The sequence below is a fragment of the Paramacrobiotus metropolitanus genome, unplaced genomic scaffold (assembly GCF_019649055.1).
Source record: "Paramacrobiotus metropolitanus isolate TYO unplaced genomic scaffold, Prichtersi_v1.0 Parri_scaffold0000108, whole genome shotgun sequence".
Lineage (NCBI taxonomy): Eukaryota > Metazoa > Tardigrada > Eutardigrada > Parachela > Macrobiotidae > Paramacrobiotus > Paramacrobiotus metropolitanus.
In genome coordinates this window covers 387462-415257 of record NW_026570328.1, presented here as the reverse complement: position 1 = coordinate 415257, position 27796 = coordinate 387462, and the positions used below count along the sequence as shown (strand labels likewise).

Below are 27796 nucleotides of genomic sequence, written 5' to 3'. Positions count from 1 at the left end.
ATGCGTACAGTCTAATTAGAATGCATCTGTCTGTACGGTCTACCAAATTTTCTAAGTGCAGAAACTGATTTACAGATAATTGCCTTCTTGGTTGAAAATGTACATTAAAGGATAACAAATACATGGCTTGTGCTTGTTGTAATAAAGTAATTTTATACTCAACAGACACTGGCTAGTGCAGTGTCCAGAGTCAAATTACTGCAGCTGATGGGTTTTTACTAAAGCAGAATTGCAAACACGTTCTGCGTTTTATTTAAACAGGTCAGAAGAGTAACGGGTGATATGGAATAAAATCTATTTTACATATTTTATCTAATTTTTATATTTATTACGTAAAATAACTATCTAACTTATATTTTATTACTACTTTTGCTCTTCTCTGAGTTAAGATTGTGTTTTAATATGAATGCTCGTGATTTGACATATGTCTTTTACATAGGCATCTCATTATGCGCAAGTTTGGGTGAAGATTGTGTTTTAATGATTCTCGTACACATGTTTCCTTGGCGTCTGATCTGTCAAAACATGCTCATTCCTTAATAACTCACAACACACAGTTTCTTTAGATATCTAACTGCTGGTATACTCTCATGTCGTATCCTAGGGGGTACAGATTACTTACAAACATCTGAACATTTTGTTTCTACCTACTCATATTATTCGTACAGTTCTGCAACATACTCATTTCTAAGATACATCTGACTGTTGTATGTATGCCAGTTTCCATAAACATCTCATTGTCCGCAAGTGTGTAAGGCCCAAAACGTTTTTACAGTGCGTATCTTTCACAAACATCTGACGAGCTGCGTGCACTTTTGTTGCACGTTATTTGTTTGATTGTGCACAATTTTCATGAACTTTGCGATTTTAGCACACGTATCGCAATTGTCATCTGTGATCTGTCAGTTTCTGTAGACATTTAACCACGCACACGTCCATACGCTATTCTTCGTGCCTCTAAGTCTCGACATTTCTGTCGACAACTGCATTTCTATCTGAACGGGCGTCGTACAATTGCCATATTAAACAGTACACTTGCACTGAAGACTCTAAAACCATCCATCAAACTGCATGTTCTGCCCTTTGGCAACTTAGACTACACAATTTTTCATAGGAAACTGTAAAAAAGTTGCAGTAGATGTGAAGCTGCATAGCTTATAGTAAAAGGTATTTAGCACGCTTTGTATTCCATTCTCGTCTCATTGATTGTTTTGTTCCTAAAGGTTTTCTTTTTTTGTTTTCGAGCTAAGCATTTATGTGTTAACTGGATTACTGGCCGTTACCCGCCATTTGCTATTGTTGTGCTTGCGGATTACTAATCGCAGGTAAGCAGAAACCATGTTTAACTTGGATGAAGTTTTGCGCTTTTATGCCGAGTTTCTGCAACAATGGTTGCATGAAAACTGGCCAGAAAAGGCAGAAGGGCTGTTTTCTCTCGATGCAATTGCCAATCTGTACGGGAAACAAAAGCTCATTCGTGAATACCGGGAAGCTAACGCCATACAGAGCGGTGGATCAAGGGGACTGGAATCCACAGACTGGACAAAGTACTTTACTCTGGAAAAGATCAACGAAAAGCAAACAAAGAAATTTTCAACATCGGAAATCACGTATCGCGTTAAAATCGAAAACCTCAATATGAAATTCGATCCTGTCACCTCAATGGAAGCAATGCCCAAAGTGTTCGAAGCTATATTCAGTGTCATTACGAAAGAATTCGGACCAGACGACAGAATCGTCATCCTTCTCTCCAGTCATACACTCAACCGCAAAGCTGATCTTCATATGAAAAGGTTACAAGATTTCAAGATTGACGACCTTATGGATATGATGGTCATGATTAATTCAAGCAACTCATTCTGCATCGACGAAAGTTTTCAAATTACAATTGTTCGGACCGTAATACCGGCTGGTGGAAGAAGAAGAAAACATATCCATACTACGGTTGACCGAAAACGATTCAGCTCGTCTATTGTTACAGTGACAACAGGAAACAACCTTTGCTTACCTGCAGCATTGGCGCTCGGTCATTTCAGAAACACTCATGATGTCAGCGGCAAAGACAAGATGAAATGGAAAGCTTTAACTAATCCTAGAGGGCGTAAGTTGGAAAAAAACTCGCGTGTCAGTTGGTCCAAGATGCGGGTCTCACTATTGGAAAAATGTTTGGGTTGGAAGATTTGCCGGCTTTTCAACGCGTTTTAAAGTGTCAAGTCAAGGTTATTTCTGTGCAGGAAGGAAACACTCTTATCGCTCAAGTGCCGGAGAAGAAGAAACCGGGAATGAAGCAGATTTACTTAATGTACGATAAAAATCATTTCGATCTGATAACTAAACCATCTGGATACCACATGCAGAGTTATTATTGCACAAACTGCGATCAAGGATACGGCCGAAAGACAGATCATCGCTGTGAACAGAGATGCAACATGTGTTATCGCAGTAAAAGCGATTGCAAGGCCAGTGACCCAAAGTTATGCCCCGATTGTGGACGAACTTTCACCAACAAAGAGTGCTTTGATGTGCACAAGACTTTACGAAAAAATGGAAGGACGCTTTGCGAGGATCTTTTCATCTGCTCCAAGTGCAACAAGTTTGTGAATATGCTCAATCGCCCGGATCAGGTTCATAACTGTGACGAAATGTACTGCTCAACCTGCAAAGACTGGGTGCCTCAAAATTCGCATAAATGTTACTTCCAACCTCTTGAACCAGAAGAATTGGATGCTAATCCGAAGTACATTTTCTTTGATTTCGAAACTTACACGTCGGTCGATGGTACTCACATTCCAAACTACGTCGTCGCGCAGTATTGCTGCGGAAAGGAATATCGTTTTCCTCCTGATGGTACTCCTCTAGCCGGTTATGATGTCATCGCAAACTTTTGCAAATGGCTTTTCCGTGAAGAGCATCGTGGCTACACGATAATTGCGCACAATCTGCGAGGATACGATGGACATTTCATTTTGGCCCACATGATAGACAATAACTTGAAGCCGGACATTCTTTGCCGTGGTAGTCAGCTGCTGAATATTCGCTACAAAGCTTTGGACATGAACGCCGTGGATACGCTTAACTTTGTGCAGCTGGCTTTGTCTAAATTTCCTAAAGCGGTCGGTCTTAAATCTGATGAGAAGAAAGGTGACTTCCCTCACAAAATTAATCAGCCGGAAAATTGGGATAAAATTATTCCCTTCCCAAACCCGTCTTCTTACGGTATCGAAGCAATGTGTGCCGCCAAGCAGGTCGAATTCTTTAAATGGTATACAGGCGAAAAAACAAGAAGCAAGGACGTTTTGACTTTCGGCAGCAGTTAACCAGCTACTGTTCAATGGACGTGTCAGTTTTGCGGAAATGTGCCTTAAAATTCCGAGATGATTTTATGGCTCTAGCGTGCATTGATCCCTTTAAATCCGTAACCATTGCTTCAGCTTGTTTGAAATTTTTCGAACTTTTAATCTCCGGAAGGAAGAAATCAGGAGTCATTTCAGCTCACGGTTACCAAACCAACAGAATAACCAGCATGGAAGCAACTCAGTGGCTGACCTGGGTTAACAAAACAGAAGCTGATTGGCGAATCGAGCATGGGCGAAATGGAAAAGAGAAACGTATTAATGATTATTTTGTGGACGGCTACGATCAAGTTACCAACACGGTTTACGAATACAACGGATGCGTTTTTCATGGACATCCGGACTGCACCAACGCAAATGACCGTTCACCTTTTTCAAACAAGACTATGCAAGAAGTTTACGAAGAATACCGGATCAAAGTTTGTTCTATAAAAACAACTTTGTGGAAATGTGGTCATGCCAGTGGCGCGAGCAGTTAAAAGATCCAAGCATTCGGCAGTATATGAACGATATGTCCCTCCGCAGTCCTCTTCAACCAAAAGAAGCATTTAAAGGCGGCCGTACTAACGCAAACAGGCTACTTTACGAATGCGGTCCGAATGAGAAGATCCATCACTATGATATCGTCTCTTTGTATTCTTATGTCAACAAGAATTGTGTGTATCCAATCGGGCATCCGAAAATTATAACAGCAGACTTTAAGGATATAAGCGAATATTTTGGATTTGTAAAGTGTACAGTGCTTGCGCCGGGACAGTGCTTATTTCCTGTTTTGCCTGCAACTATAAATGGAAAGTTAATCTTCGCACTCTGCAGTAAATGTGCAGAGCTTCGGCAAAACGATTTTTGCACGCATGGCGACAAGGAGCGATTGCTGGAAGGTGTGTGGACTACTCCCGAACTGCATCATGCGATTTTACGTGGGTACAAAGTTGTTGCTGTTCATGAAGTCTGGCATTGGGAAATACGGAAAGAAAAATTGTTTGAAGACTTTGTTAACACATTCCTCAAAGAAAAAATTCAGGCAAGTGGATGGCCAAGTAACTGCACCACTGAAGCGGAACGGTTGGAGTTTGTCATAAAAGTGAAGGACGTGGAGGGTATTGAACTGGATTCCTCGCAAATCGAAGACAATCCAGGCCGAAAAGCAGTTGCAAAGTTGATGCTGAACTCATTCTGGGGCAAATTCGGACAAAATGACAATCTTCATCAGACGAAAATTTTCTTCAAGCCGAAAGATTACTATGACTTCCTCGTATCAAAATCTACCTGGATCCACAATGTCCATATCTTCAGTCCTGAATGTGTCATGGCAACTATTTCCAAAATCGACGACTATCTAGAAGGATCGTACACCGCCAATATCCCTATCGCAGCCTTTACGACGAGTTATGCCCGGCTGAAACTTTTGGATATGCTTGAGAAGTTAGGTGAACGAGTACTTTATTTTGACACAGATTCCGTTATTTTTGTTCAGCGGTCAGGCGAGTGGCAGCCACCAACAGGTACGATGCTTGGAGAATGGAGCAATCAGTTAGAATCGGGAGAGAGTCATATTGTCAAGTTTATTTCTCTGGGGCCCAAAGTTTATTATTACGAAACAGATACAGGAAGGATAGAAAGTAAAATTAAAGGCTTTACTCAAAATGGATATACGGAGAATATCCTAGCCGATTCTGGGGAAGGGCTGGTTCAAACAGGCCAGAGTATGGACTACAACCTTTGGAAATCGCTCTTGAAGAATGATGGCCAAACGGTGCGCGTTGTCTATCCCGAAACCATCAAAAGAAATGTCAACACTCATGAAATCAGCACCGTTCAACTGACGAAAACTCTCAGGCGAGTATACGATAAACGGATGCTGTTGGATGATTATAGTACTTTACCGTTTGGAACTCGCATGGAGTAAGTTAGAGTGTTCTTTCTGTACTTGTACAAAAAAAAATTCGCACTATTTTTTTTTGCCAGCTAGCGCGCCATATTCGAAGGGATGCGCAGGGACATGATGTCGTTGGAGCAAGTGTCGTAGTTTTCGATTTTGCAGTTTGTAACTGTTAGCATATAATAGGAAGCCAAAAAAAAAACATTTACATAAAAAAAGCAAAAAAAAAGAGGGCGAATGCCCCAAATCTGTACCGGCTTTAGCTTGTCTGCGGCCAGGTTGAAATCGTTATGGCTTTGGGCTTCGTCGCTGAAACAAAAGCCGCTAGCGGTAATATTTGGTGCTGCTGTATTATGGTGTTATATAACTGCATGGAAGCAACCACAAAATATGATGAAACGGGGAGTAAATTGGCAGTGCAAGGTACTGCATCGAATATACTAGAAGAATAATGTGAGATACCAAAATCGGAAGAATGGTTAGCAAATGCGACCAGATGATGCGCGTTCCGTTCATTGAGCTTGTATTCAAATCGAAACATATGTAAAAATCTACGGGAAACTCATATGAAAAACTTCCGTTTTGCAACATTTCGCTGCAAAAACTTGTAGTTTTCCGTAGTCAAAAAAAACGGAGGCTTTCGTTTTGGGATTCTCATTGACTTAACATACATTTTCGTAACTTTTAGGGAGTTTTTCGTTTTCACTTTTGGGAGTTTTTTGCTTCAGTTTCTTTGTTTTGTAAAACTTCCATTTCCGCACTAGCAAAGAAATAAATATATTGACTTACTTTCACGCTTTTTGAAGAACGACAATCCATCTTACGCACATGTTCAAAGTGACATTTCTAACTTGCATGTTTGCCGTGACATTTTCCAACTTCGTTGCATGTTTGCCGTTACATTTCCAACTTTGTTGCATGTTTGACATGACATTTTCAACTTTCTTGCATGTTTGACGTGACGTTTCAACTTTATTGCATGTTTGCCGTGACATTTCCAACTTTCTTGTATGTTTCACGTGACAGTTCTAACTTCCCTGCATATTTGCCGTGACATTCCTAACTTTCTTAGATGTTTCACGTGACATTTCTAACTTTGTTTCATATTTGACATGACAATCCCAACTTTCTTGCATGTTTGCCGTGACATTTCCAACTTTTCTGCATGTTTCCCGTGACATTTCTAACTTCACTGCATGTTTGCCGTGACATTCCTAAATTTTCTGCATGTTTGGCGTGACATTTCTAACTTCACTGCATGTTTGCCGTGACATTCCTAAATTTTCTGCATGTTTGGCGTGACATTTCTAACTTCACTGCATGTTTGCCGTGACATTTCTAACTTCACTGCATGTTTGCCGTGACATTCCTAAATTTTCTGCATGTTTGGCGTGACATTCCCAAATTTTCTGCATGTTTGGCGTTGCATTTCTAACTTTTGTTGCATATTTGACATGACAATCCCAACTTTCTTGCATGTTTACCGTTACATTTCCAACATTGTTGCATGTTTGCCGTGATATTTCCAACTTTGTTGCATGTTTGGCATGACATTTCCAACTATGTAGCACTTGTGACGTGACATTCCCAAGTCCCTTGCATATGTGACACGACATTTTATGCTTTCCCACAAGTCAAGTATAATATTTTTGGCTTCTTTAAATGTTTTGGTACGGCACTCTGAACTTCCAACAGGTTTAGTGTGATATGCTCAAGTTTTGCAATCGTTTCTTTTTTCGATATGAATTAAATGCATGTTTGGCGCAAGTCAGCTGATTACACATCAGTAGGTTACACTAATGATGGGAACGGAATGCACACCTGGCGTCAGTTAGACGTTGGAATGCGGTGATTATCGCAAATGTAAGGGGACACCGACAGTAATCATGGGAACGGAATGCATGTTTGGCGCAAGTCAGCTAATTACACATCAGTAGGTTACACTAATGATGGGAACGGAATGCACACTGGCGCCAGTTAGAAGTTGGAATGTGGTAATTATCGCAAATGTAAGGGGGCACCGACAGTAATCATGGGAACGGAATGCACGTTTGGCGTCAGTCAGACAATTACACATCGTTAAGTTACACTAATGATGGGAACAGAATGCACACCTGGCGTCAGTTAGACGTTGGAATGCGGTGTTTATCGCAAATGTAAGGGGACACCGACAGTAATCATGGGAACGGAATGCATGTTTGGCGCAAGTCAGCTAATTACACATCAGTAGGTTACACTAATGATGGGAACGGAATGCACACTTGGCGCCAGTTAGAAGTTGGAATGTGGTAATTATCGCAAATGTAAGGGGGGCACCGACAGTAATCATGGGAACGGAATGCACGGTTGGCGTCAGTCAGACAATTACACATCGTTAAGTTACACTAATGATGGGAACGGAATGCACACCTGGCGTCAGTTAGACGTTGGAATGCGGTGATTATCGCAAATGTAAGGGGACACCGACAGTAATCATGGGAACGGAATGCACGGTTGGCGTCAGTCAGATAATTACACATCGTTAAGTTACACTAATGATGGGAACGGAATGCACACCTGGCGTCAGTTAGACGTTGGAATGCGGTGATTATCGTAAATGTAAGGGGGGCACCGACAATAAACATGAGAACGCAATGCATGTTTGGCGCAAGTCAGCTAATTATACATCAGCAGGTTACACTAATGATGGGAACGGAATGCACACCTGGCGTCAGTTAGAAGTTGGAATGTGGTAATTATCGCAGTTGTATGGTTACACCGACATTAATCATGGGAACGGAATGCATGTTTGGCGCCAGTCATATAATTGCACATCGTTAAGTTACACTAATCATGGGAACGGAATGCACACCTGGCGTCAGTTAGACGTTAGAATCTGGTAATTATCGCAAATGTAAGAAGACACCGACAGTAATCATGGAAACGGAATGCTTGTTTTGCGCAAGTCAGGTGCATTCCGCTCACTTTTCCTTATGCCTGATGCGACATTTTAGACTTTCTTACAAGTTTGGCGTGACATTCTCAAGAGTTTCGAAGTTATGCTATCATGTCTGGCACCAGTGCAGGTGCACTCCCATTCTCTTGCTTATGCTTGACAAAGCTTTCTTAACTTTCTTACGTGGTCGACGCGACATTCACAACTCTCGTACATGTTTGACGTGGCACTCCCAACTTTCTTACATGATTGATTGCTTTCTTGCATGTTTGACAAGGCATTCACCACTTTCTTGCTTTTGACATGGCATTCTTAATAATTTTGTTATACATGACGCCAGCGTAGTTACATCCACAACTTTCCCGCATGATTGACGCGACATTCTCGGGAATTTCGTTGCTATGTCAACATCCCAGTAAAGGCATTCCCACTCACTTTTCTTTATGCCTGGCGCGTCTCCACAAGAGTGGCGCGACAGCTTGAAGTCTTTTGTCGTTATGTCAATAAGCTTGGCGTTAGTTCAGATGCATTCCCACTGTCTTTGTTATGTCTGACGCGGCATTCTCAGCTTTATCATAGGCTTGACGCAACATTAATAAATTTCTCACACGTTTTCGCGCGTTATTCTCGACTTTCTTATCACTGTGACGCGATATTCTAATCTTTATACATGTATGACTCGACATTCTCAATTTTATCTCGTGCTGGGCACTGCAATTTCACATGTTTTGCCACGACATTCAACTTTCCAGTTTGTGCATTATGTTTTGGAAACGTTCATGATGATGCATACTGTGTACAACTTTGCCATTCCTGTAGCAAATTTTTTTTTTTGACCTTTCATGACCCTTTTTGCATGATGTCTGAAGTCGCAACCGATTGAGCATTTGGCACAACTTTGCATCCTCAACATTTCTACACAAAAATGTATAGGTGACCTTTCCGTGACCTTTCTGCATGGTGCCTGAAGTCGGAACCCATTGGGTATTTGGCACAACTTTGCATCCTCAACCTTTCTACACACAATTTATAGGTGACCTTTTTGTGACCTTTCTGCATGATGTCTGAAGTCGGAACCCATTGGACAATTGGCACAACTTTGCATCCTAAACATTTCTACACAAAAATCCACAGGTGACCTTTCCGTGACCTTTGAACATGGTTTCTGAAGTCGCAACCGATTAGGCATTGGTACAACTTTGCATCCAGAAAATTTTTATGCAGAACTTTTTTTTTTGTGACCTTTTTTTAACCTTTCTGCATTGTGTCTGAAGTCGGTTTTGTTTGTGCATTCAGTATAATTTTGCCTCCTCGACAATCCTGTAGTAAAATTTTTGTGCGACCTTTCCTAAATTTTTTTTTTCATGTCTGAAGTCGGTTTTGTTGGGGTATTCAGTACAACTTTGCATCTTGAACAAGCCAAAGTAACACTCTCAAACCAAATTATTTGCGTTTTTTATTATTTTCAATTCGAACTTTGTTCAAAATTTGCCTCTGGTCATAATTATCAAAAAGATCGAGAGGCCAGCACTGAATCGAAACAATGGATGATTACGGCAACGTCAAAGTCTGCGATGCTATGGGCCAGGAAGATGTTGACACTAAAGCATGTGAGTTAACTCTTTGTTCAAAAGGATTCAGACGTTGCCGTAATCATCCATTGCTTCCATTCAGTACTGTCCTGCTGAAAACGCGACAGTACTGAATGGAAGCAATGGATGATTACGACAACGTCTGAATCCTTTTGAACAAAGAGTTAACTCACATGCAAAGTTGTGCCAAATACCCAATGGGTTCCGACTTCAGGCACCATGCAGAAAGGTCACGGAAAGGTCACCTATACATTTTTGTGTAGAAATGTTGAGAATGCAAAGTTGTGCCAAATGCTCAATCGGTTGCGACTTCAGACATCATGCAAAAAAGGTCATGAAAGGTCAAAAAAAAAAATTTGCTTCAGGAATGGCAAAGTTGTACACAGTATGCATCATCCTGAACGTTTCCGAAACATAATGCACAAACTGGAAAGTTGAATGTCGTGTCAAAACATGTGAAATTGCAGTGCCCAGCACGAGATAAAATTGAGAATGTCGAGTCATACATGTATAAAGATTAGAATATCGCGTCACAGTGATAAGAAAGTCGAGAATAACGCGCGAAAACGTGTGAGAAATTTATTAATGTTGCGTCAAGCCTATGATAAAGCTGAGAATGCCGCGTCAGACATAACAAAGACAGTGGGAATGCATCTGAACTAACGCCAAGCTTATTGACATAACGACAAAAGACTTCAAGCTGTCGCGCCACTCTTGTGGAGACGCGCCAGGCATAAAGAAAAGTGAGTGGGAATGCCTTTACTGGGATGTTGACATAGCAACGAAATTCCCGAGAATGTCGCGTCAATCATGCGGGAAAGTTGTGGATGTAACTACGCTGGCGTCATGTATAACAAAATTATTAAGAATGCCATGTCAAAAAGCAAGAAAGTGGTGAATGCCTTGTCAAACATGCAAGAAAGCAATCAATCATGTAAGAAAGTTGGGAGTGCCACGTCAAACATGTACGAGAGTTGTGAATGTCGCGTCGACCACGTAAGAAAGTTAAGAAAGCTTTGTCAAGCATAAGCAAGAGAATGGGAGTGCACCTGCACTGGTGCCAGACATGATAGCATAACTTCGAAACTCTTGAGAATGTCACGCCAAACTTGTAAGAAAGTCTAAAATGTCGCATCAGGCATAAGGAAAAGTGAGCGGGAATGCACCTGACTTGCGCAAAACAAGCATTCCGTTTCCATGATTACTGTCGGTGTCTTCTTACATTTGCGATAATTACCAGATTCTAACGTCTAACTGACGCCAGGTGTGCATTCCGTTCCCATGATTAGTGTAACTTAACGATGTGCAATTATATGACTGGCGCCAAACATGCATTCCGTTCCCATGATTAATGTCGGTGTAACCATACAACTGCGATAATTACCACATTCCAACTTCTAACTGACGCCAGGTGTGCATTCCGTTCCCATCATTAGTGTAACCTGCTGATGTATAATTAGCTGACTTGCGCCAAACATGCATTGCGTTCTCATGTTTATTGTCGGTGCCCCCCTTACATTTACGATAATCACCGCATTCCAACGTCTAACTGACGCCAGGTGTGCATTCCGTTCCCATCATTAGTGTAACTTAACGATGTGTAATTATCTGACTGACGCCAAACATGCATTCCGTTCCCATGATTACTGTCGGTGTCCCCTTACATTTGCGATAATCACCGCATTCCAACGTCTAACTGACGCCAGGTGTGCATTCCGTTCCCATCATTAGTGTAACTTAACGATGTGTAATTGTCTGACTGACGCCAAACGTGCATTCCGTTCCCATGATTACTGTCGGTGCCCCCTTACATTTGCGATAATTACCACATTCCAACTTCTAACTGGCGCCAAGTGTGCATTCCGTTCCCATCATTAGTGTAACCTACTGATGTGTAATTAGCTGACTTGCGCCAAACATGCATTCCGTTCCCATGATTACTGTCGGTGTCCCCTTACATTTGCGATAAACACCGCATTCCAACGTCTAACTGACGCCAGGTGTGCATTCTGTTCCCATCATTAGTGTAACTTAACGATGTGTAATTGTCTGACTGACGCCAAACGTGCATTCCGTTCCCATGATTACTGTCGGTGCCCCCTTACATTTGCGATAATTACCACATTCCAACTTCTAACTGGCGCCAAGTGTGCATTCCGTTCCCATCATTAGTGTAACCTACTGATGTGTAATTAGCTGACTTGCGCCAAACATGCATTCCGTTCCCATGATTACTGTCGGTGTCCCCTTACATTTGCGATAATCACCGCATTCCAACGTCTAACTGACGCCAGGTGTGCATTCCGTTCCCATCATTAGTGTAACCTACTGATGTGTAATCAGCTGACTTGCGCCAAACATGCATTTAATTCATATCGAAAAAAGAAACGATTGCAAAACTTGAGCATATCACACTAAACCTGTTGGAAGTTCAGAGTGCCGTACCAAAACATTTAAAGAAGCCAAAAATATTATACTTGACTTGTGGGAAAGCATAAAATGTCGTGTCACATATGCAAGGGACTTGGGAATGTCACGTCACAAGTGCTACATAGTTGGAAATGTCATGGCAAACATGCAACAAAGTTGGAAATTTCACGGCAAACATGCAACAATGTTGGGAATGTCACGGCAAATATGCAAAAAAGTTGGGAATGTCACGTCAAACATGCAACAAAGTTGAAATGCAACGCGAAAGTTAGAAATGCCAAACATGCAGAAAATTTAGGAATGTCACGGCAAACATGCAGTGAAGTTAGAAATGTCACGGCAAACATGCAGTGAAGTTAGAAATGTCACGGCAAACGCAAACATGCAGTGAAGTTAGAAATGTCACGCCAAATATGCAGAAAATTTAGGAATGTCACGGCAAACATGCAGTGAAGTTAGAAATGTCACGGGAAACATGCAGAAAAGTTGGAAATGTCACGGCAAACATGCAAGAAAGTTGGGATTGTCATGTCAAATATGAAACAAAGTTAGAAATGTCACGTGAAACATCTAAGAAAGTTAGGAATGTCACGGCAAATATGCAGGGAAGTTAGAACTGTCACGTGAAACATACAAGAAAGTTGGAAATGTCACGGCAAACATGCAATAAAGTTAGAAACGTCACGTCAAACATGCAAGAAAGTTGAAAATGTCATGTCAAACATGCAACAAAGTTGGAAATGTAACGGCAAACATGCAACGAAGTTGGAAAATGTCACGGCAAACATGCAAGTTAGAAATGCCACTTTGAACATGTGCGTAAGATGGATTGTCGTTCTTCAAAAAGCGTGAAAGTAAGTCAATATATTTATTTCTTTTGCTAGTGCGGAAATGGAAGTTTTACAAAACAAAGAAACTGAAGCAAAAAACTCCCAAAAGTGAAAACGAAAAACTCCCTAAAAGTTACGAAAATGTATGTTAAGTCAATGAGAATCCCAAAACGAAAGCCTCCGTTTTTTTTGACTACGGAAAACTACAAGTTTTTGCAGCGAAATGTTGCAAAACGGAAGTTTTTCATATGAGTTTCCGTAGATTTTTACATATGTTTCGATTTGAATACAAGCTCAATGAACGGAACGCGCATCATCTGGTCGCATTTGCTAACCATTCTTCCGATTTTGGTATCTCACATTATTCTTCTAGTATATTCGATGCAGTACCTTGCACTGCCAATTTACTCCCCGTTTCATCATATTTTGTGGTTGCTTCCATGCAGTTATATAACACCATAATACAGCAGCACCAAATATTACCGCTAGCGGCTTTTGTTTCAGCGACGAAGCCCAAAGCCATAACGATTTCAACCTGGCCGCAGACAAGCTAAAGCCGGTACAGATTTGGGGCATTCGCCCTCTTTTTTTTTTGCTTTTTTTATGTAAATGTTTTTTTTTTGGCTTCTATTATATGCTAACAGTTACAAACTGCAAAATCGAAAACTACGACACTTGCTCCAACGACATCATGTCCCTGCGCATCCCTTCGAATATGGCGCGCTAGCTGGCAAAAAAAAATAGTGCGAATTTTTTTTTTGTACAAGTACAGAAAGAACACTCTAACTTACTCCATGCGAGTTCCAAACGGTAAAGTACTATAATCATCCAACAGCATCCGTTTATCGTATACTCGCCTGAGAGTTTTCGTCAGTTGAACGGTGCTGATTTCATGAGTGTTGACATTTCTTTTGATGGTTTCGGGATAGACAACGCGCACCGTTTGGCCATCATTCTTCAAGAGCGATTTCCAAAGGTTGTAGTCCATACTCTGGCCTGTTTGAACCAGCCCTTCCCCAGAATCGGCTAGGATATTCTCCGTATATCCATTTTGAGTAAAGCCTTTAATTTTACTTTCTATCCTTCCTGTATCTGTTTCGTAATAATAAACTTTGGGCCCCAGAGAAATAAACTTGACAATATGACTCTCTCCCGATTCTAACTGATTGCTCCATTCTCCAAGCATCGTACCTGTTGGTGGCTGCCACTCGCCTGACCGCTGAACAAAAATAACGGAATCTGTGTCAAAATAAAGTACTCGTTCACCTAACTTCTCAAGCATATCCAAAAGTTTCAGCCGGGCATAACTCGTCGTAAAGGCTGCGATAGGGATATTGGCGGTGTACGATCCTTCTAGATAGTCGTCGATTTTGGAAATAGTTGCCATGACACATTCAGGACTGAAGATATGGACATTGTGGATCCAGGTAGATTTTGATACGAGGAAGTCATAGTAATCTTTCGGCTTGAAGAAAATTTTCGTCTGATGAAGATTGTCATTTTGTCCGAATTTGCCCCAGAATGAGTTCAGCATCAACTTTGCAACTGCTTTTCGGCCTGGATTGTCTTCGATTTGCGAGGAATCCAGTTCAATACCTTCCACGTCCTTCACTTTTATGACAAACTCCAACCGTTCCGCTTCAGTGGTGCAGTTACTTGGCCATCCACTTGCCTGAATTTTTTCTTTGAGGAATGTGTTAACAAAGTCTTCAAACAATTTTTCTTTCCGTATTTCCCAATGCCAGACTTCATGAACAGCAACAACTTTGTACCCACGTAAAATCGCATGATGCAGTTCGGGAGTAGTCCACACACCTTCCAGCAATCGCTCCTTGTCGCCATGCGTGCAAAAATCGTTTTGCCGAAGCTCTGCACATTTACTGCAGAGTGCGAAGATTAACTTTCCATTTATAGTTGCAGGCAAAACAGGAAATAAGCACTGTCCCGGCGCAAGCACTGTACACTTTACAAATCCAAAATATTCGCTTATATCCTTAAAGTCTGCTGTTATAATTTTCGGATGCCCGATTGGATACACACAATTCTTGTTGACATAAGAATACAAAGAGACGATATCATAGTGATGGATCTTCTCATTCGGACCGCATTCGTAAAGTAGCCTGTTTGCGTTAGTACGGCCGCCTTTAAATGCTTCTTTTGGTTGAAGAGGACTGCGGAGGGACATATCGTTCATATACTGCCGAATGCTTGGATCTTTTAACTGCTCGCGCCACTGGCATGACCACATTTCCACAAAGTTGAAGCCCCGAGCTTTTATAGAACAAACTTTGATCCGGTATTCTTCGTAAACTTCTTGCATAGTCTTGTTTGAAAAAGGTGAACGGTCATTTGCGTTGGTGCAGTCCGGATGTCCATGAAAAACGCATCCGTTGTATTCGTAAACCGTGTTGGTAACTTGATCGTAGCCGTCCACAAAATAATCATTAATACGTTTCTCTTTTCCATTTCGCCCATGCTCGATTCGCCAATCAGCTTCTGTTTTGTTAACCCAGGTCAGCCACTGAGTTGCTTCCATGCTGGTTATTCTGTTGGTTTGGTAACCGTGAGCTGAAATGACTCCGATTTCTTCCTTCCGGAGATTAAAAGTTCGAAAAAATTTCAAACAAGCTGAAGCAATGGTTACGGATTTAAAGGGATCAATGCACGCTAGAGCCATAAAATCATCTCGGAATTTTAAGGCACATTTCCGCAAAACTGACACGTCCATTGAACAGTAGCTGGTTAACTGCTGCCGAAAGTCAAAAACGTCCTTGCTTCTTGTTTTTTCGCCTGTATACCATTTAAAGAATTCGACCTGCTTGGCGGCACACATTGCTTCGATACCGTAAGAAGACGGGTTTGGGAAGGGAATAATTTTATCCCAATTTTCCGGCTGATTAATTTTGTGAGGGAAGTCACCTTTCTTCTCATCAGATTTAAGACCGACCGCTTTAGGAAATTTAGACAAAGCCAGCTGCACAAAGTTAAGCGTATCCACGGCGTTCATGTCCAAAGCTTTGTAGCGAATATTCAGCAGCTGACTACCACGGCAAAGAATGTCCGGCTTCAAGTTATTGTCTATCATGTGGGCCAAAATGAAATGTCCATCGTATCCTCGCAGATTGTGCGCAATTATCGTGTAGCCACGATGCTCTTCACGGAAAAGCCATTTGCAAAAGTTTGCGATGACATCATAACCGGCTAGAGGAGTACCATCAGGAGGAAAACGATATTCCTTTCCGCAGCAATACTGCGCGACGACGTAGTTTGGAATGTGAGTACCATCGACCGACGTGTAAGTTTCGAAATCAAAGAAAATGTACTTCGGATTAGCATCCAATTCTTCTGGTTCAAGAGGTTGGAAGTAACATTTATGCGAATTTTGAGGCACCCAGTCTTTGCAGGTTGAGCAGTACATTTCGTCACAGTTATGAACCTGATCCGGGCGATTGAGCATATTCACAAACTTGTTGCACTTGGAGCAGATGAAAAGATCCTCGCAAAGCGTCCTTCCATTTTTTCGTAAAGTCTTGTGCACATCAAAGCACTCTTTGTTGGTGAAAGTTCGTCCACAATCGGGGCATAACTTTGGGTCACTGGCCTTGCAATCGCTTTTACTGCGATAACACATGTTGCATCTCTGTTCACAGCGATGATCTGTCTTTCGGCCGTATCCTTGATCGCAGTTTGTGCAATAATAACTCTGCATGTGGTATCCAGATGGTTTAGTTATCAGATCGAAATGATTTTTATCGTACATTAAGTAAATCTGCTTCATTCCCGGTTTCTTCTTCTCCGGCACTTGAGCGATAAGAGTGTTTCCTTCCTGCACAGAAATAACCTTGACTTGACACTTTAAAACGCGTTGAAAAGCCGGCAAATCTTCCAACCCAAACATTTTTCCAATAGTGAGACCCGCATCTTGGACCAACTGACACGCGAGTTTTTCCAACTTACGCCCTCTAGGATTAGTTAAAGCTTTCCATTTCATCTTGTCTTTGCCGCTGACATCATGAGTGTTTCTGAAATGACCGAGCGCCAATGCTGCAGGTAAGCAAAGGTTGTTTCCTGTTGTCACTGTAACAATAGACGAGCTGAATCGTTTTCGGTCAACCGTAGTATGGATATGTTTTCTTCTTCTTCCACCAGCCGGTATTACGGTCCGAACAATTGTAATTTGAAAACTTTCGTCGATGCAGAATGAGTTGCTTGAATTAATCATGACCATCATATCCATAAGGTCGTCAATCTTGAAATCTTGTAACCTTTTCATATGAAGATCAGCTTTGCGGTTGAGTGTATGACTGGAGAGAAGGATGACGATTCTGTCGTCTGGTCCGAATTCTTTCGTAATGACACTGAATATAGCTTCGAACACTTTGGGCATTGCTTCCATTGAGGTGACAGGATCGAATTTCATATTGAGGTTTTCGATTTTAACGCGATACGTGATTTCCGATGTTGAAAATTTCTTTGTTTGCTTTTCGTTGATCTTTTCCAGAGTAAAGTACTTTGTCCAGTCTGTGGATTCCAGTCCCTTGATCCACCGCTCTGTATGGCGTTAGCTTCCCGGTATTCACGAATGAGCTTTTGTTTCCCGTACAGATTGGCAATTGCATCGAGAGAAAACAGCCCTTCTGCCTTTTCTGGCCAGTTTTCATGCAACCATTGTTGCAGAAACTCGGCATAAAAGCGCAAAACTTCATCCAAGTTAAACATGGTTTCTGCTTACCTGCGATTAGTAATCCGCAAGCACAACAATAGCAAATGGCGGGTAACGGCCAGTAATCCAGTTAACACATAAATGCTTAGCTCGAAAACAAAAAAAGAAAACCTTTAGGAACAAAACAATCAATGAGACGAGAATGGAATACAAAGCGTGCTAAATACCTTTTACTATAAGCTATGCAGCTTCACATCTACTGCAACTTTTTTACAGTTTCCTATGAAAAATTGTGTAGTCTAAGTTGCCAAAGGGCAGAACATGCAGTTTGATGGATGGTTTTAGAGTCTTCAGTGCAAGTGTACTGTTTAATATGGCAATTGTACGACGCCCGTTCAGATAGAAATGCAGTTGTCGACAGAAATGTCGAGACTTAGAGGCACGAAGAATAGCGTATGGACGTGTGCGTGGTTAAATGTCTACAGAAACTGACAGATCACAGATGACAATTGCGATACGTGTGCTAAAATCGCAAAGTTCATGAAAATTGTGCACAATCAAACAAATAACGTGCAACAAAAGTGCACGCAGCTCGTCAGATGTTTGTGAAAGATACGCACTGTAAAAACGTTTTGGGCCTTACACACTTGCGGACAATGAGATGTTTATGGAAACTGGCATACATACAACAGTCAGATGTATCTTAGAAATGAGTATGTTGCAGAACTGTACGAATAATATGAGTAGGTAGAAACAAAATGTTCAGATGTTTGTAAGTAATCTGTACCCCCTAGGATACGACATGAGAGTATACCAGCAGTTAGATATCTAAAGAAACTGTGTGTTGTGAGTTATTAAGGAATGAGCATGTTTTGACAGATCAGACGCCAAGGAAACATGTGTACGAGAATCATTAAAACACAATCTTCACCCAAACTTGCGCATAATGAGATGCCTATGTAAAAGACATATGTCAAATCACGAGCATTCATATTAAAACACAATCTTAACTCAGAGAAGAGCAAAAGTAGTAATAAAATATAAGTTAGATAGTTATTTTACGTAATAAATATAAAAATTAGATAAAATATGTAAAATAGATTTTATTCCATATCACCCGTTACTCTTCTCAGGTCGAATCAGTTTTCCCGTAAATATGAACAGAGAAGAGGATGGACATGATTTTATTTTTAAAGGTTAGTGCGCGAAAACTCAACATGCAACATTTAACGTTAATGCAAGAAAGGCTTATAAATCAGAAGATTTTTGATTCCTTTCAAGAAGTTCCATTTGAGATACTTACAGACAGTTACAGTTAAAAAGGAGAAGCAACGGTATTTGTGTAACATATTTCATTTATTGCAGTTGTACTCGTCGGGGGATTCCGGGGTGGGGAAAACGAATCTGTTATCGCGGTTTAGCCATAACGAATTCAATCATGATAGCAAAGTTACTATTGGTGTGGAGTTCTCAATACGATCCCTTAAAATCGCCGGGAAATCCGTCCAGGTGATAAAGGCATTTTTCATCAGTTACTTGCTGGCCTTGTCCACGTTGAATCATTAATAATGTAATAAAGCTGTGTACTACGGCGATTTTCTGGATATATAGGCGCAGATTTGGGATACTGCCGGTCAAGAACGCTTTCGAGCAGTTATCAATGCGTAAGTAAGATCCGGTATAAAAGGAACTGTTGCAATGCACGCACGAAATTACGCTGGTATGGAAAAATTTTATGGAACAGTGTAACTGCTATTAAATTCACCTGGGTTGGTGTCATTGTAATATACTTATCGGTTAGTCGGCACAATTTGTCGTGTACCTAATACTATAATTATAATATCGATTTTTCTGTTTCTTTAGCTATTATCGAGGTGCAGCTGGAGCGCTGCTAGTGTATGATATTACAAAACGCACAAGCTTTGAAAGCGTAGAGCGATGGTTAAAGGAGGTTTGGGACAATGCGGATCAAAATGTCGCCATTATGTTGGTCGGAAATAAAAGTGATTTGCGACACCTTAGAGCTGTACAACAGGAAGAAGGGAAACAGCTTGCTGGTGAGACTTTAATTTCCCACCTTCATAAACCAACTGACTTAGTACTGTAAATTTACCAGAGCTTTACGACTGCTTTGTCCATAATTTAATAGCACTATAAACATGAAAACGAATATTGCAGAAAGGCACAAACTCTCCTTCATTGAGACTTCGGCGTTGGATTCGACAAATGTTGAAAACGCATTTCTGAACACCGTGACAGACATTTATAACAGGATGGTATCGGGCCAGATCCATCCGAAAAATGGAAACCGGAAGTCCGTTGGGAGCGATCCCAACAATAGTTTCATTTCTCCACAAGACGGCCCAATAAAAAACAGTCAACAGTGCGGCTGCTAAAGTGTTAACATCAGCGTGGAATTTTTTATGAATGCTTGAAAAGGTCGTTCTAAATTTGTTGGAAGGGTATGTAATAGTACTATGTATACTTCAAACATCAACGTTGACGTTTGAGCGTTAACGCTCACCGTAGGTCCGTTACACAAGTCTTACTACTACATACTAAGTCTTAACGTTTCTTAACATTCAGTTTTCAACCCGGAACTGCGAAAATGTCAGGATTAGCCAACCATGTGTAGTTTTTACTTGTCTACAAAATATTTTGTACTGTCTTAGGCACCGGTATACGGTTACATTAAAGTCCAAACTCTCCGCGCTGCAGTTTCATTGGTCACTTCGGTTCGGTGGTCTTGATGTTGTCGTGTTGGTGATCTAATATTCTTTAAATAAAAAAACCATAAGAAATTAGATTTTTTATAGTAATATCGACAAGTCAACCCATCAGAAAGTAATATTATTTTGACCAGAATTGACCAGTAGACTTAGGTATGACTTCTTCAGTACTGCATAAATACAGTACCCCATCACAATCTGCACAATATTATGATGCTTTATTAATAATAATATAATACATTTTTACTTTTTTAATAATCTCGTTCGTTTTCTTACGTACGACACAAATGTTTTTTTTAATAATTTTTTAATAATTTCAATTTTTAATAATTTTTACTTTTTTAATAATATTTTTTAAGTTTTAATTTTTTAAATTAATAATCTCGGCTCTAAAACGTATTAAAGAACGGTACTAACAACTAACAAGTAGAAACGATATTATTTTTATTGATACCGGTACTGTACGATACTACGCACGACGCACGTAGTACGATGGGTACAACGGATATTGACGATTCTCGCCCGGATGGCGCCCTGTGGCGGTTGGGAGCCGTGCGCCTAAGGCGCGCCGGGAAGTCATCGTAGGCCCATAACAACAAGTGCTTATCCCGGCACTTTTTAAACAGCGCGCTTTCGCAAACTATGATGTTTGTTAATTGGGCAGGTACATGAAAATTTACAGTAAACTATCCTCTTCAAACGAGAAAAAAACGTGTGATAAAAATATTTACGATATTCTTAAATTAAGCGACAGTGCTATTACCACGGTATCACACCACCGCTCATATGACAGCACACGAACAGAAACAGAGCGAATGCGTAGTTCTCCTGTTGGCGCACCGTAAAATCCCTGTATGTTAGTGACGTCAAAATGACACACTGCCAGTCTGCATTCTCGGCGAGAATCACGAATTAATCGCACAGTGGTGTAGCGCAGCGCGACATACGCTCTGACCGGCTCGGCTCGTGACCAGCACGAGGTCACGTGGCTGTCAACACAAGCATTACGTTAAGCGGTACCACGTGATCGCTAACGAAATACGATCTCACTTCTCGTGCCGGAAAATTATTTACGTAGTTTCTCAGAGCCTCTTTGGCTGATTAGCGGAGAATCCAGAATCTGTATTCAATTTTGGTTTTGTAGATTCTTTTAAAATGCAGATTTTCGTGAAGACCTTAACGGGGAAGACCATTACGTTAGAGGTCGAACCCTCAGATACAATTGAAAATGTGAAAGCGAAGATCCAGGATAAAGAAGGTAGGTAGCGGACCATGGGTTCCACATCAAAGGGCTAATGGAGTACCTCAGTATTCCGCATACGCTACGGCCTACCCGAGTATTGTAATGATTATGCAGGAATTCCTCCGGATCAGCAGCGACTGATTTTTGCTGGTAAACAGCTGGAAGATGGGCGAACATTGTCGGATTATAACATCCAAAAAGGTAGATTGCGATTCATGCAGACCTTGCGCCTGAAATCAGATTACCTGTGTCACTTCTAGCTTCACCCACTAATTTCTCGACAGGCTTAAAGTAATAAAATAATATAACCCACTCTCGTGCCGTATAATATAAATATCGAAAATATTCTTTTATTGCATGTCGTGTTCTGGCGGAACTCGGACTGTGTAGTGCGTACACTTACAGCATTACCAAATGTAAAATGTTTACAACTTGATTTTCTTCTCTATAGAATCAACCCTCCATTTGGTTCTCCGTCTTCGTGGAGGAATTATCGAACCAAGTCTGAGAATGTTGGCACAAAAGTACAACTGCGACAAAATGGTTTGCCGAAAGTAAGTTGTTAGATCTAGTCTGTCGGTAGACAAACTCTAATCATTGCGCATAACGCTATAATTATTAGATTTGACTAAAGTGCGCTATTGCGGTCGCTCTCGTAGGGCACTGTGCATTATGGATGTTTTTTTTTGTTTCTTCAATTTGCTCATACAATTCGCATTGCGGAAGTTGTTTATGGTTTGAAAATTGTTAGACCTGACTAGCGTGAGTGGCTGTCACCCTGAGAATGTGAAATTTGTGGATATCAGAATGCCACGATGTTGGTTTTAATGATTCCATATCGATTTTACTCTAGTTGTGCAATAAATTTTTTATTGTTTGGTTTGGTTTATGTTTAAGCATTTTGATATAATGCCTTCTGTATCTTAGGTGTTATGCGCGTCTCCATCCTCGCGCAACCAACTGCAGGAAAAAGAAGTGTGGTCACACCAACAATATCCGCCCAAAGAAGAAGCTGAAGTAGACTTTTGGTTTTGCATCGGGACCGCTAATGTTGTATCCTGCTACGGGCAAAATTGTAACATCTGATTAACAGAACACAAAAATAAATGGTGAACACGTTCGGTAGTGCAAGCTTGTTTTATTGGTATTCACAATCGCGATAGCGTAGGTAAAAGAATCATCTAGGATGCATGGTGCAGTAGAGAAATCGGAAAACCGGAATTTAGCAAGAATTAGGAATAAAAAACATCTACATTTTCTTCAGTCACGAGCCAGAAATTCAGAGCTGCCAATGTGCAAACGATAAAAAGGGAAGAGCAGTGAAATGTCTAGACCAAGTTGTCAAAATAATTAAAACATGGTAAAAATTGAAGATAATTAATCTACCAAGCGGCAACGGGCAAAACTGAAAGATATCGAGCAAAACACACATACGGGTCATCAAATTAATTACAGAAATAGAACTGATACTTGAATAATTACTGCAACCAGAGTCAGACTCGCTGATCCAATATTTGAATTACGAATCCAAAAGGTGGGAGGTTTCGTGCTTCGGGGCTTGTTCACTCGTGGCTCTGTTATTTGTATTAATGCTGGGAAGTTGTTCAGCCGCGGCCACACGGGACTCAAGGAATCGGTCAAACTCCGCACTGGTCAAAGTTGGGCGTTCTGGAGCTTGTGAAGGACCGCGAGCTGCCTGCTATAAAATTTTAGTTTGCCCGGGCCTTCCAAAAAGCGTACAAAAATGAATCCATTGTTCATGAAAGATCGGTTAATACAGAATTACGTACATATTACGCGAAAACAACAACGCGATTATACGCGCTTTGGTCCCTTTGACTGTCGCCTGTCGGCAACTACAAAACTGCTTCTGTAGTTGGCTAGAGTTTAGGTTTACCTCGGGCTGTGATTTTAGCCAGTGTTCCATTTCTTCCAACTCAGTGTCTTTAGGCAACTCGGACGTTGGTGTGGGTGTTGTGGCTTGTTGGGAATGAACAGCAACTCGGCTCTGAGCGAAAGCACCAAAATCAGCAGCCGGATCTTGATCTGTTGCCGGCGGTTGCGGCTGTGGTTTTCTTCCAATCGCTAAAAACGCAAGAACCTACTGATTGCTTATAAAATTTATAAAATAAAAAGGCATCGTGAGCTTAACACCAGTTTTACCTTTGCCTAACCGACTTAACTTAACATAAGCATACCATATTACTGACATTCTCTGTTATTACTTAATCGCATTCAAACTGAAGTATTATCCAAGATTTTGATTATCAAAACATAACAAATGCACATTTTGTTTCTGATCATAAAACAACTGTCTAACTGATCGTAAAGCAACTGTCTAACGCTGTTCGCGAGAAAGTACTTCTTCTCCTCACCCATTGAGCTCATCTGGTTCTGCATGTCATTCAACTGGCTCCTGTTGCCTTCCGCAAAGTCAATAAGCGTGGATGGTTCAAAAGACTGCTGCGGAGGCTGCGGCAACGCACGGGACTGCACAGAGGATGCTCCTTTGCGCTGGCGTTCGTAGCGCTCATACCGCATGAATAAAGCATTCATCTCGTCGTTCACGACCAGCAACTCTCCTAGACAAACAAACATATGATACCAAATAAGCGTCTCAAGTGGCGCAGTCAAGTATAAAAGCGATAGCACTAATGCATAAAAAGCCTAAAAAGCAAAATTTTTTAAGCAGAAGGAAATCGGATTACCAATAAGGTAAACAGTACCAAATAGTTTTACTGTACTTAATTTACAACATTGTGATAAAAAGGAAAACAGCTGCAGTCCCTACAAACTCCCAAAACTGGTAAGTACAGTATGTACTATCTTTACCGGTCACTTCCTCGTTGCTAACCGAAGTCAGCAACTGGACGACGCGATCCTGCATAGAACGCAATGTCGTATGGAGATCCTAAACAATATTAAAGTTGGTCAACATCCATAAACACAAAACGCAGAACTAAACAAAAACACAAAATCAAAAATAATACCATAAGTAACTGCAGATCCTCGGGTTCTTCTTGGCCTGGTTTCATTTCACCCAACATTTCCGAAAAGACCTGCATGTTGCTTTTAACAATATCCACTTCTCCTCGCAGTTTAGCCAGTTGTTCGGGCGTCATATTGACCGGTCCAGCACTGAACGATACTGCTGCACTTTCTTGGAGTCGGGTTTGCTGCGGGCCTTGCGGTTGCATTTGTTGTTGCTGTTGCGTATTGAGCGACGTCCTGCGCGGTGTTTGAACGGTCTGTGGTTGTGGGGCAACGGTCTGACAAAAACACAAGTGGTTAAAGCGCAGTTTCTGCGGCAATTATTATAGTGGAAAGAGACTGATAGAAAATTATTTACCCGCTGTGGCGTAATTATCGGGGCCATGGTTTCCAGATCTAACACCGGGAATTCCACGCCTTTACCTTTCAACTCGTTATACACTTCAGTAACACCATGCAGGTCTGGAGAATTGCGAAAAGTCTCTGCCCAGTTCTAAAACAATAGGGAATTCTTGCAGATAACGTCCAAAAGGCAGAAAACAGCCTCACTTCCAAACCTGTATTAATCCCAGCACCCGCTCCTGCAGAATCACCGGTGGCTCGAATTTTGGCCCAATAAGTTTGACAATCTCCGAAATGTAGTCTTTGCTGCAGATAAGAACATGGAAACGCTTTCCACAGTTTTTGACACACGTTTCCAACACCTAGTAAGATAAAGACGGGTTACTGCTAAAAAAATATGGCATTTTTCAAATCTAACTACTTATAGAAGTATAACTAATAACATAAAGCTTTATAAATGGGTAGACATGTTATGTTTACCGTTAAAGTTAGCAGAGTCGCCTCGAAATCCTTGGTTTGCACAGTATTGTTAAGTCTCTTTTTAATGGCTCTGGCAGCATCTTTTGCCCTGGTTAAATTGGAAAAAAGGTCAAATAAAGAAGAAAGCGAATTAAAAAATAATGCTCACGATTCTTCGTTTTCGTTGACAAGGTCGCATATTTCCATAAAGAGGGCCCAGTTTTCGGCTCCCAATTTTGGATCTGTCGCTTGTTCTGCAAGAGCATCCCAATAGATCGAACGTTTGCCGATCGCGAATCGGTGCGCTCAAAATATTTGAATTCATTTTTGGTTACACGCAAACCGGTAACGGATTAACCTTATTTTTAAGATTTAAATACTTAAATCGATACCGTACGTTATTTTTCAAATAAATAAATAAGCATTTAAAACATACTGTATACCAATGTTCAAAGGTACGTATTCCAGTACACAGTAGCTGAACAATGTATTTACACGTTGTTAAGAGTAAATTTTAAGAGTAAATTTTGAGGATGAAACAACATAGAAGTACCAGCGAATACACTAATGAACAACAAATGAAAACACAAGTATTGTGAAACTCAATATTCAAAATCGACGACGACAGTTTAGATGTAACAAAAGCGACGCTGAAAGTTCGATGCTAACCCAGACAGTATACTGAGTACAGAGTTATCCATTACGAGACAACACAACTGAAAGTTTCTTACCGATCCTATGTCCCACTTCGGTGGCAAATGGGTTCCCCGAGAAGAGGTCTGTAACTGTATCTTTCAAACCAGCAACAGACATGATGCTAGCAGCTAGTTGTAATGCTGTGATTCGCTAAAAGCTGTAGCCAAGTGTTGTCTCTTCGAGTTTCCCACAAACACACAGCCAACACAATCCAGCTAAGAAGCTCTAAAACAACCAGAGAACTGTCAAAAGAAAACACCCACAACGAATTCAATATTACACAAGTCCAAAGCCCAAGATGTTCAGCGAAAGAGTATGGATTCCGGATTAGTAGTTTCTGGTAATCGCACGGGCCTTGTTTTATCATTTATATCACACTATAAACCACATATTACGACTCACCTAACCGTATTACTGTAAGGACACTAAGGGTAACGAATGATAAAAGGTCGCAGAATTGTTTTAAACGGTTTTATGATTTTGGAAGAAATTAAGACGGAGAAAAACAACAAGGTAAACAATCAAACTTTCTAAAACAGCAAACTGCACTACGAGTACAGTAATCTTGAATCGATCATCCATGAGACTGTATTTTGTTGCCTCTGCGTAGCCAGTGTGCTACGGTCTGCTGCCTCTTCATAAACCGTCCGCTGTAGCATGGAAATACCGTAATTTGTTATTTCCTTGACTGTCGACTCTGAGGCGTTTGTCAAGTTATTTACCTGTACTTGTGGCAACCGCCATTGAATTTTTGTGGAATCATTAAATTTTGTAACGAGTACTCAGCTGTACTCAAATCAAATCTTTACTGATAGGAAAAGCTTAAAAAGCCACCACAGCTGACCAAATGACCTTTACACGTGGATTAATTATAAATGTTCGTTCAAACACACTAAGAATTTTCATACTTCCTCTTAGTCAACCATGCTTCGTAGTGTGAATCCTTTGTGTTAAAACTTAAAACACATTGTTGTCACTGCACCAATATATATAACGTGGTTTTGAACAAAACAGAGGATAATGCTCGAAGTACAAAGTAGTATGTACAAGTACCCATTTTGAGCATGCGCAGTGCCTCTTATTTTCCCTCCATCCAAGAAGATTCAGAAAAATAACTATGTTCCTGAGCCCCAGGTACGTACGTAGAAACAATAGTTCTCGCTCGAGAAAACTTTTCGTATTTCGCCGCTTGCACGCTTCATATTTTGCTCGCGCAACCGGCTTTAACCTTTCAGTCGGCAGACTGCCGGCTATAAAGTACGTGTTAAGTACCAGTCCAGATAGCCGGATATGTTTTGCACAACGTACGGACGCCGGACAGCCTCCGTGCGATGACATGCAAGTTGTAGCAATTCAAGCTATCCAGTTCTTGCAAGTCAGTCGCTTCTCGCTTCTCAACTAATTTCAACTTTTCAGTTGCGGTCTTGTTTTCATCGCTTGAATTATAGCTATTAATTTCAGTTAATTCTGAGTTTTAGCATTTTTGTTCGTATTTTCGTTTGCAGTGTATACGACGTTGGCCTGATATTATTTTTATTGATTTCGCCAAAATGGATGCGGATGGCATGAAGACCAAAAAGCTGAAGACATCGCATCAGGAAGGGGAGAATCCAACGGAAATCCAGCTGCAGCTGCGAATCGGTGGCACAAC

At 41.0% G+C, this 27796-nt stretch overlaps 5 protein-coding genes across 6 annotated transcripts; 3 read left to right on the top strand and 2 right to left on the bottom strand.

The window, feature by feature from the left end:
* The first annotated feature begins 49 nt into the window (after window positions 1–49).
* Window positions 50–20406, top strand: LOC129597687 (ras-related protein Rab-11B-like). Its single transcript, XM_055495333.1, has 6 exons — window positions 50–261; window positions 18819–18881; window positions 19051–19194; window positions 19297–19349; window positions 19549–19742; window positions 19864–20406. The coding sequence occupies exons 2-6, from the start codon at window positions 18858–18860 to the stop codon at window positions 20079–20081; spliced, it is 633 nt and encodes a 210-aa protein (XP_055351308.1). The 5' UTR covers window positions 50–261; window positions 18819–18857; the 3' UTR covers window positions 20082–20406.
* On the top strand, window positions 3817–5367 carry LOC129597686 (uncharacterized). Its single transcript, XM_055495332.1, has 2 exons — window positions 3817–5258; window positions 5322–5367. The coding sequence occupies exons 1-2, from the start codon at window positions 3856–3858 to the stop codon at window positions 5323–5325; spliced, it is 1407 nt and encodes a 468-aa protein (XP_055351307.1). The 5' UTR covers window positions 3817–3855; the 3' UTR covers window positions 5326–5367.
* Window positions 13645–17534, bottom strand: LOC129597685 (uncharacterized). The gene is made up of 2 exons (XM_055495331.1): window positions 13814–17534; window positions 13645–13749 (listed from the first exon to the last, which is right to left on the bottom strand). Exons 1-2 carry the CDS (start codon window positions 17440–17442, stop codon window positions 13746–13748), a joined length of 3633 nt encoding a protein of 1210 aa, XP_055351306.1. The 5' UTR covers window positions 17443–17534; the 3' UTR covers window positions 13645–13745.
* Window positions 20407–21476: 1070 nt separating the features above from the next.
* LOC129597756 (ubiquitin-60S ribosomal protein L40) lies at window positions 21477–22778 on the top strand. The gene is made up of 4 exons (XM_055495424.1): window positions 21477–21672; window positions 21772–21858; window positions 22109–22211; window positions 22585–22778. Exons 1-4 carry the CDS (start codon window positions 21570–21572, stop codon window positions 22676–22678), a joined length of 387 nt encoding a protein of 128 aa, XP_055351399.1. The 5' UTR covers window positions 21477–21569; the 3' UTR covers window positions 22679–22778.
* Window positions 22779–22780: 2 nt separating this feature from the next.
* Window positions 22781–26747, bottom strand: LOC129597755 (TOM1-like protein 2). Of its 2 annotated transcripts, none has more exons than XM_055495422.1 (11): window positions 26548–26747; window positions 26181–26370; window positions 25619–25703; window positions 25471–25558; window positions 25206–25352; window positions 25007–25141; window positions 24648–24926; window positions 24490–24568; window positions 24033–24239; window positions 23555–23742; window positions 22781–23353 (listed from the first exon to the last, which is right to left on the bottom strand). In XM_055495422.1, exons 2-11 carry the CDS (start codon window positions 26260–26262, stop codon window positions 23177–23179), a joined length of 1467 nt encoding a protein of 488 aa, XP_055351397.1. In that variant the 5' UTR covers window positions 26263–26370; window positions 26548–26747; the 3' UTR covers window positions 22781–23176. The 2 variants fall into 2 exon arrangements, with proteins under 2 accessions (XP_055351397.1, XP_055351396.1); XM_055495421.1 differs by having other exon boundaries at window positions 22781–23356; window positions 26548–26745.
* Between the last annotated feature and the right edge of the window lie 1049 nt (window positions 26748–27796).

Bases quoted from the DNA above. Each gene is read 5' to 3' on its own strand.
- LOC129597686 (XM_055495332.1), top strand. From the start codon at position 3,856: ATGAACGATATGTCCCTCCGCAGTCCTCTTCAACCAAAAGAAGCATTT.
- LOC129597685 (XM_055495331.1), bottom strand. From the start codon at position 17,442: ATGAAATTCGATCCTGTCACCTCAATGGAAGCAATGCCCAAAGTGTTC.
- LOC129597687 (XM_055495333.1), top strand. From the start codon at position 18,858: ATGGACATGATTTTATTTTTAAAG. The intron at 19,195-19,296 runs GTGATAAAGGCA...CTGGATATATAG, and splicing joins TCGCCGGGAAATCCGTCCAG to GCGCAGATTTGGGATACTGC. The intron at 19,350-19,548 runs GTAAGTAAGATC...CTGTTTCTTTAG, and splicing joins TTTCGAGCAGTTATCAATGC to CTATTATCGAGGTGCAGCTG.
- LOC129597756 (XM_055495424.1), top strand. From the start codon at position 21,570: ATGCAGATTTTCGTGAAGACCTTAACGGGGAAGACCATTACGTTAGAG. The intron at 21,673-21,771 runs GTAGGTAGCGGA...ATGATTATGCAG, and splicing joins GAAGATCCAGGATAAAGAAG to GAATTCCTCCGGATCAGCAG. The intron at 22,212-22,584 runs GTAAGTTGTTAG...TCTGTATCTTAG, and splicing joins GACAAAATGGTTTGCCGAAA to GTGTTATGCGCGTCTCCATC.
- LOC129597755 (XM_055495421.1), bottom strand. From the start codon at position 26,262: ATGTCTGTTGCTGGTTTGAAAGATACAGTTACAGACCTCTTCTCGGGG. The intron at 25,704-26,180 runs GTAAGAAACTTT...ATGCTCTTGCAG, and splicing joins CGAAGTGGGACATAGGATCG to AACAAGCGACAGATCCAAAA. The intron at 23,357-23,554 runs GTAAACCTAAAC...AAAATTTTATAG, and splicing joins GGCTAAAATCACAGCCCGAG to CAGGCAGCTCGCGGTCCTTC.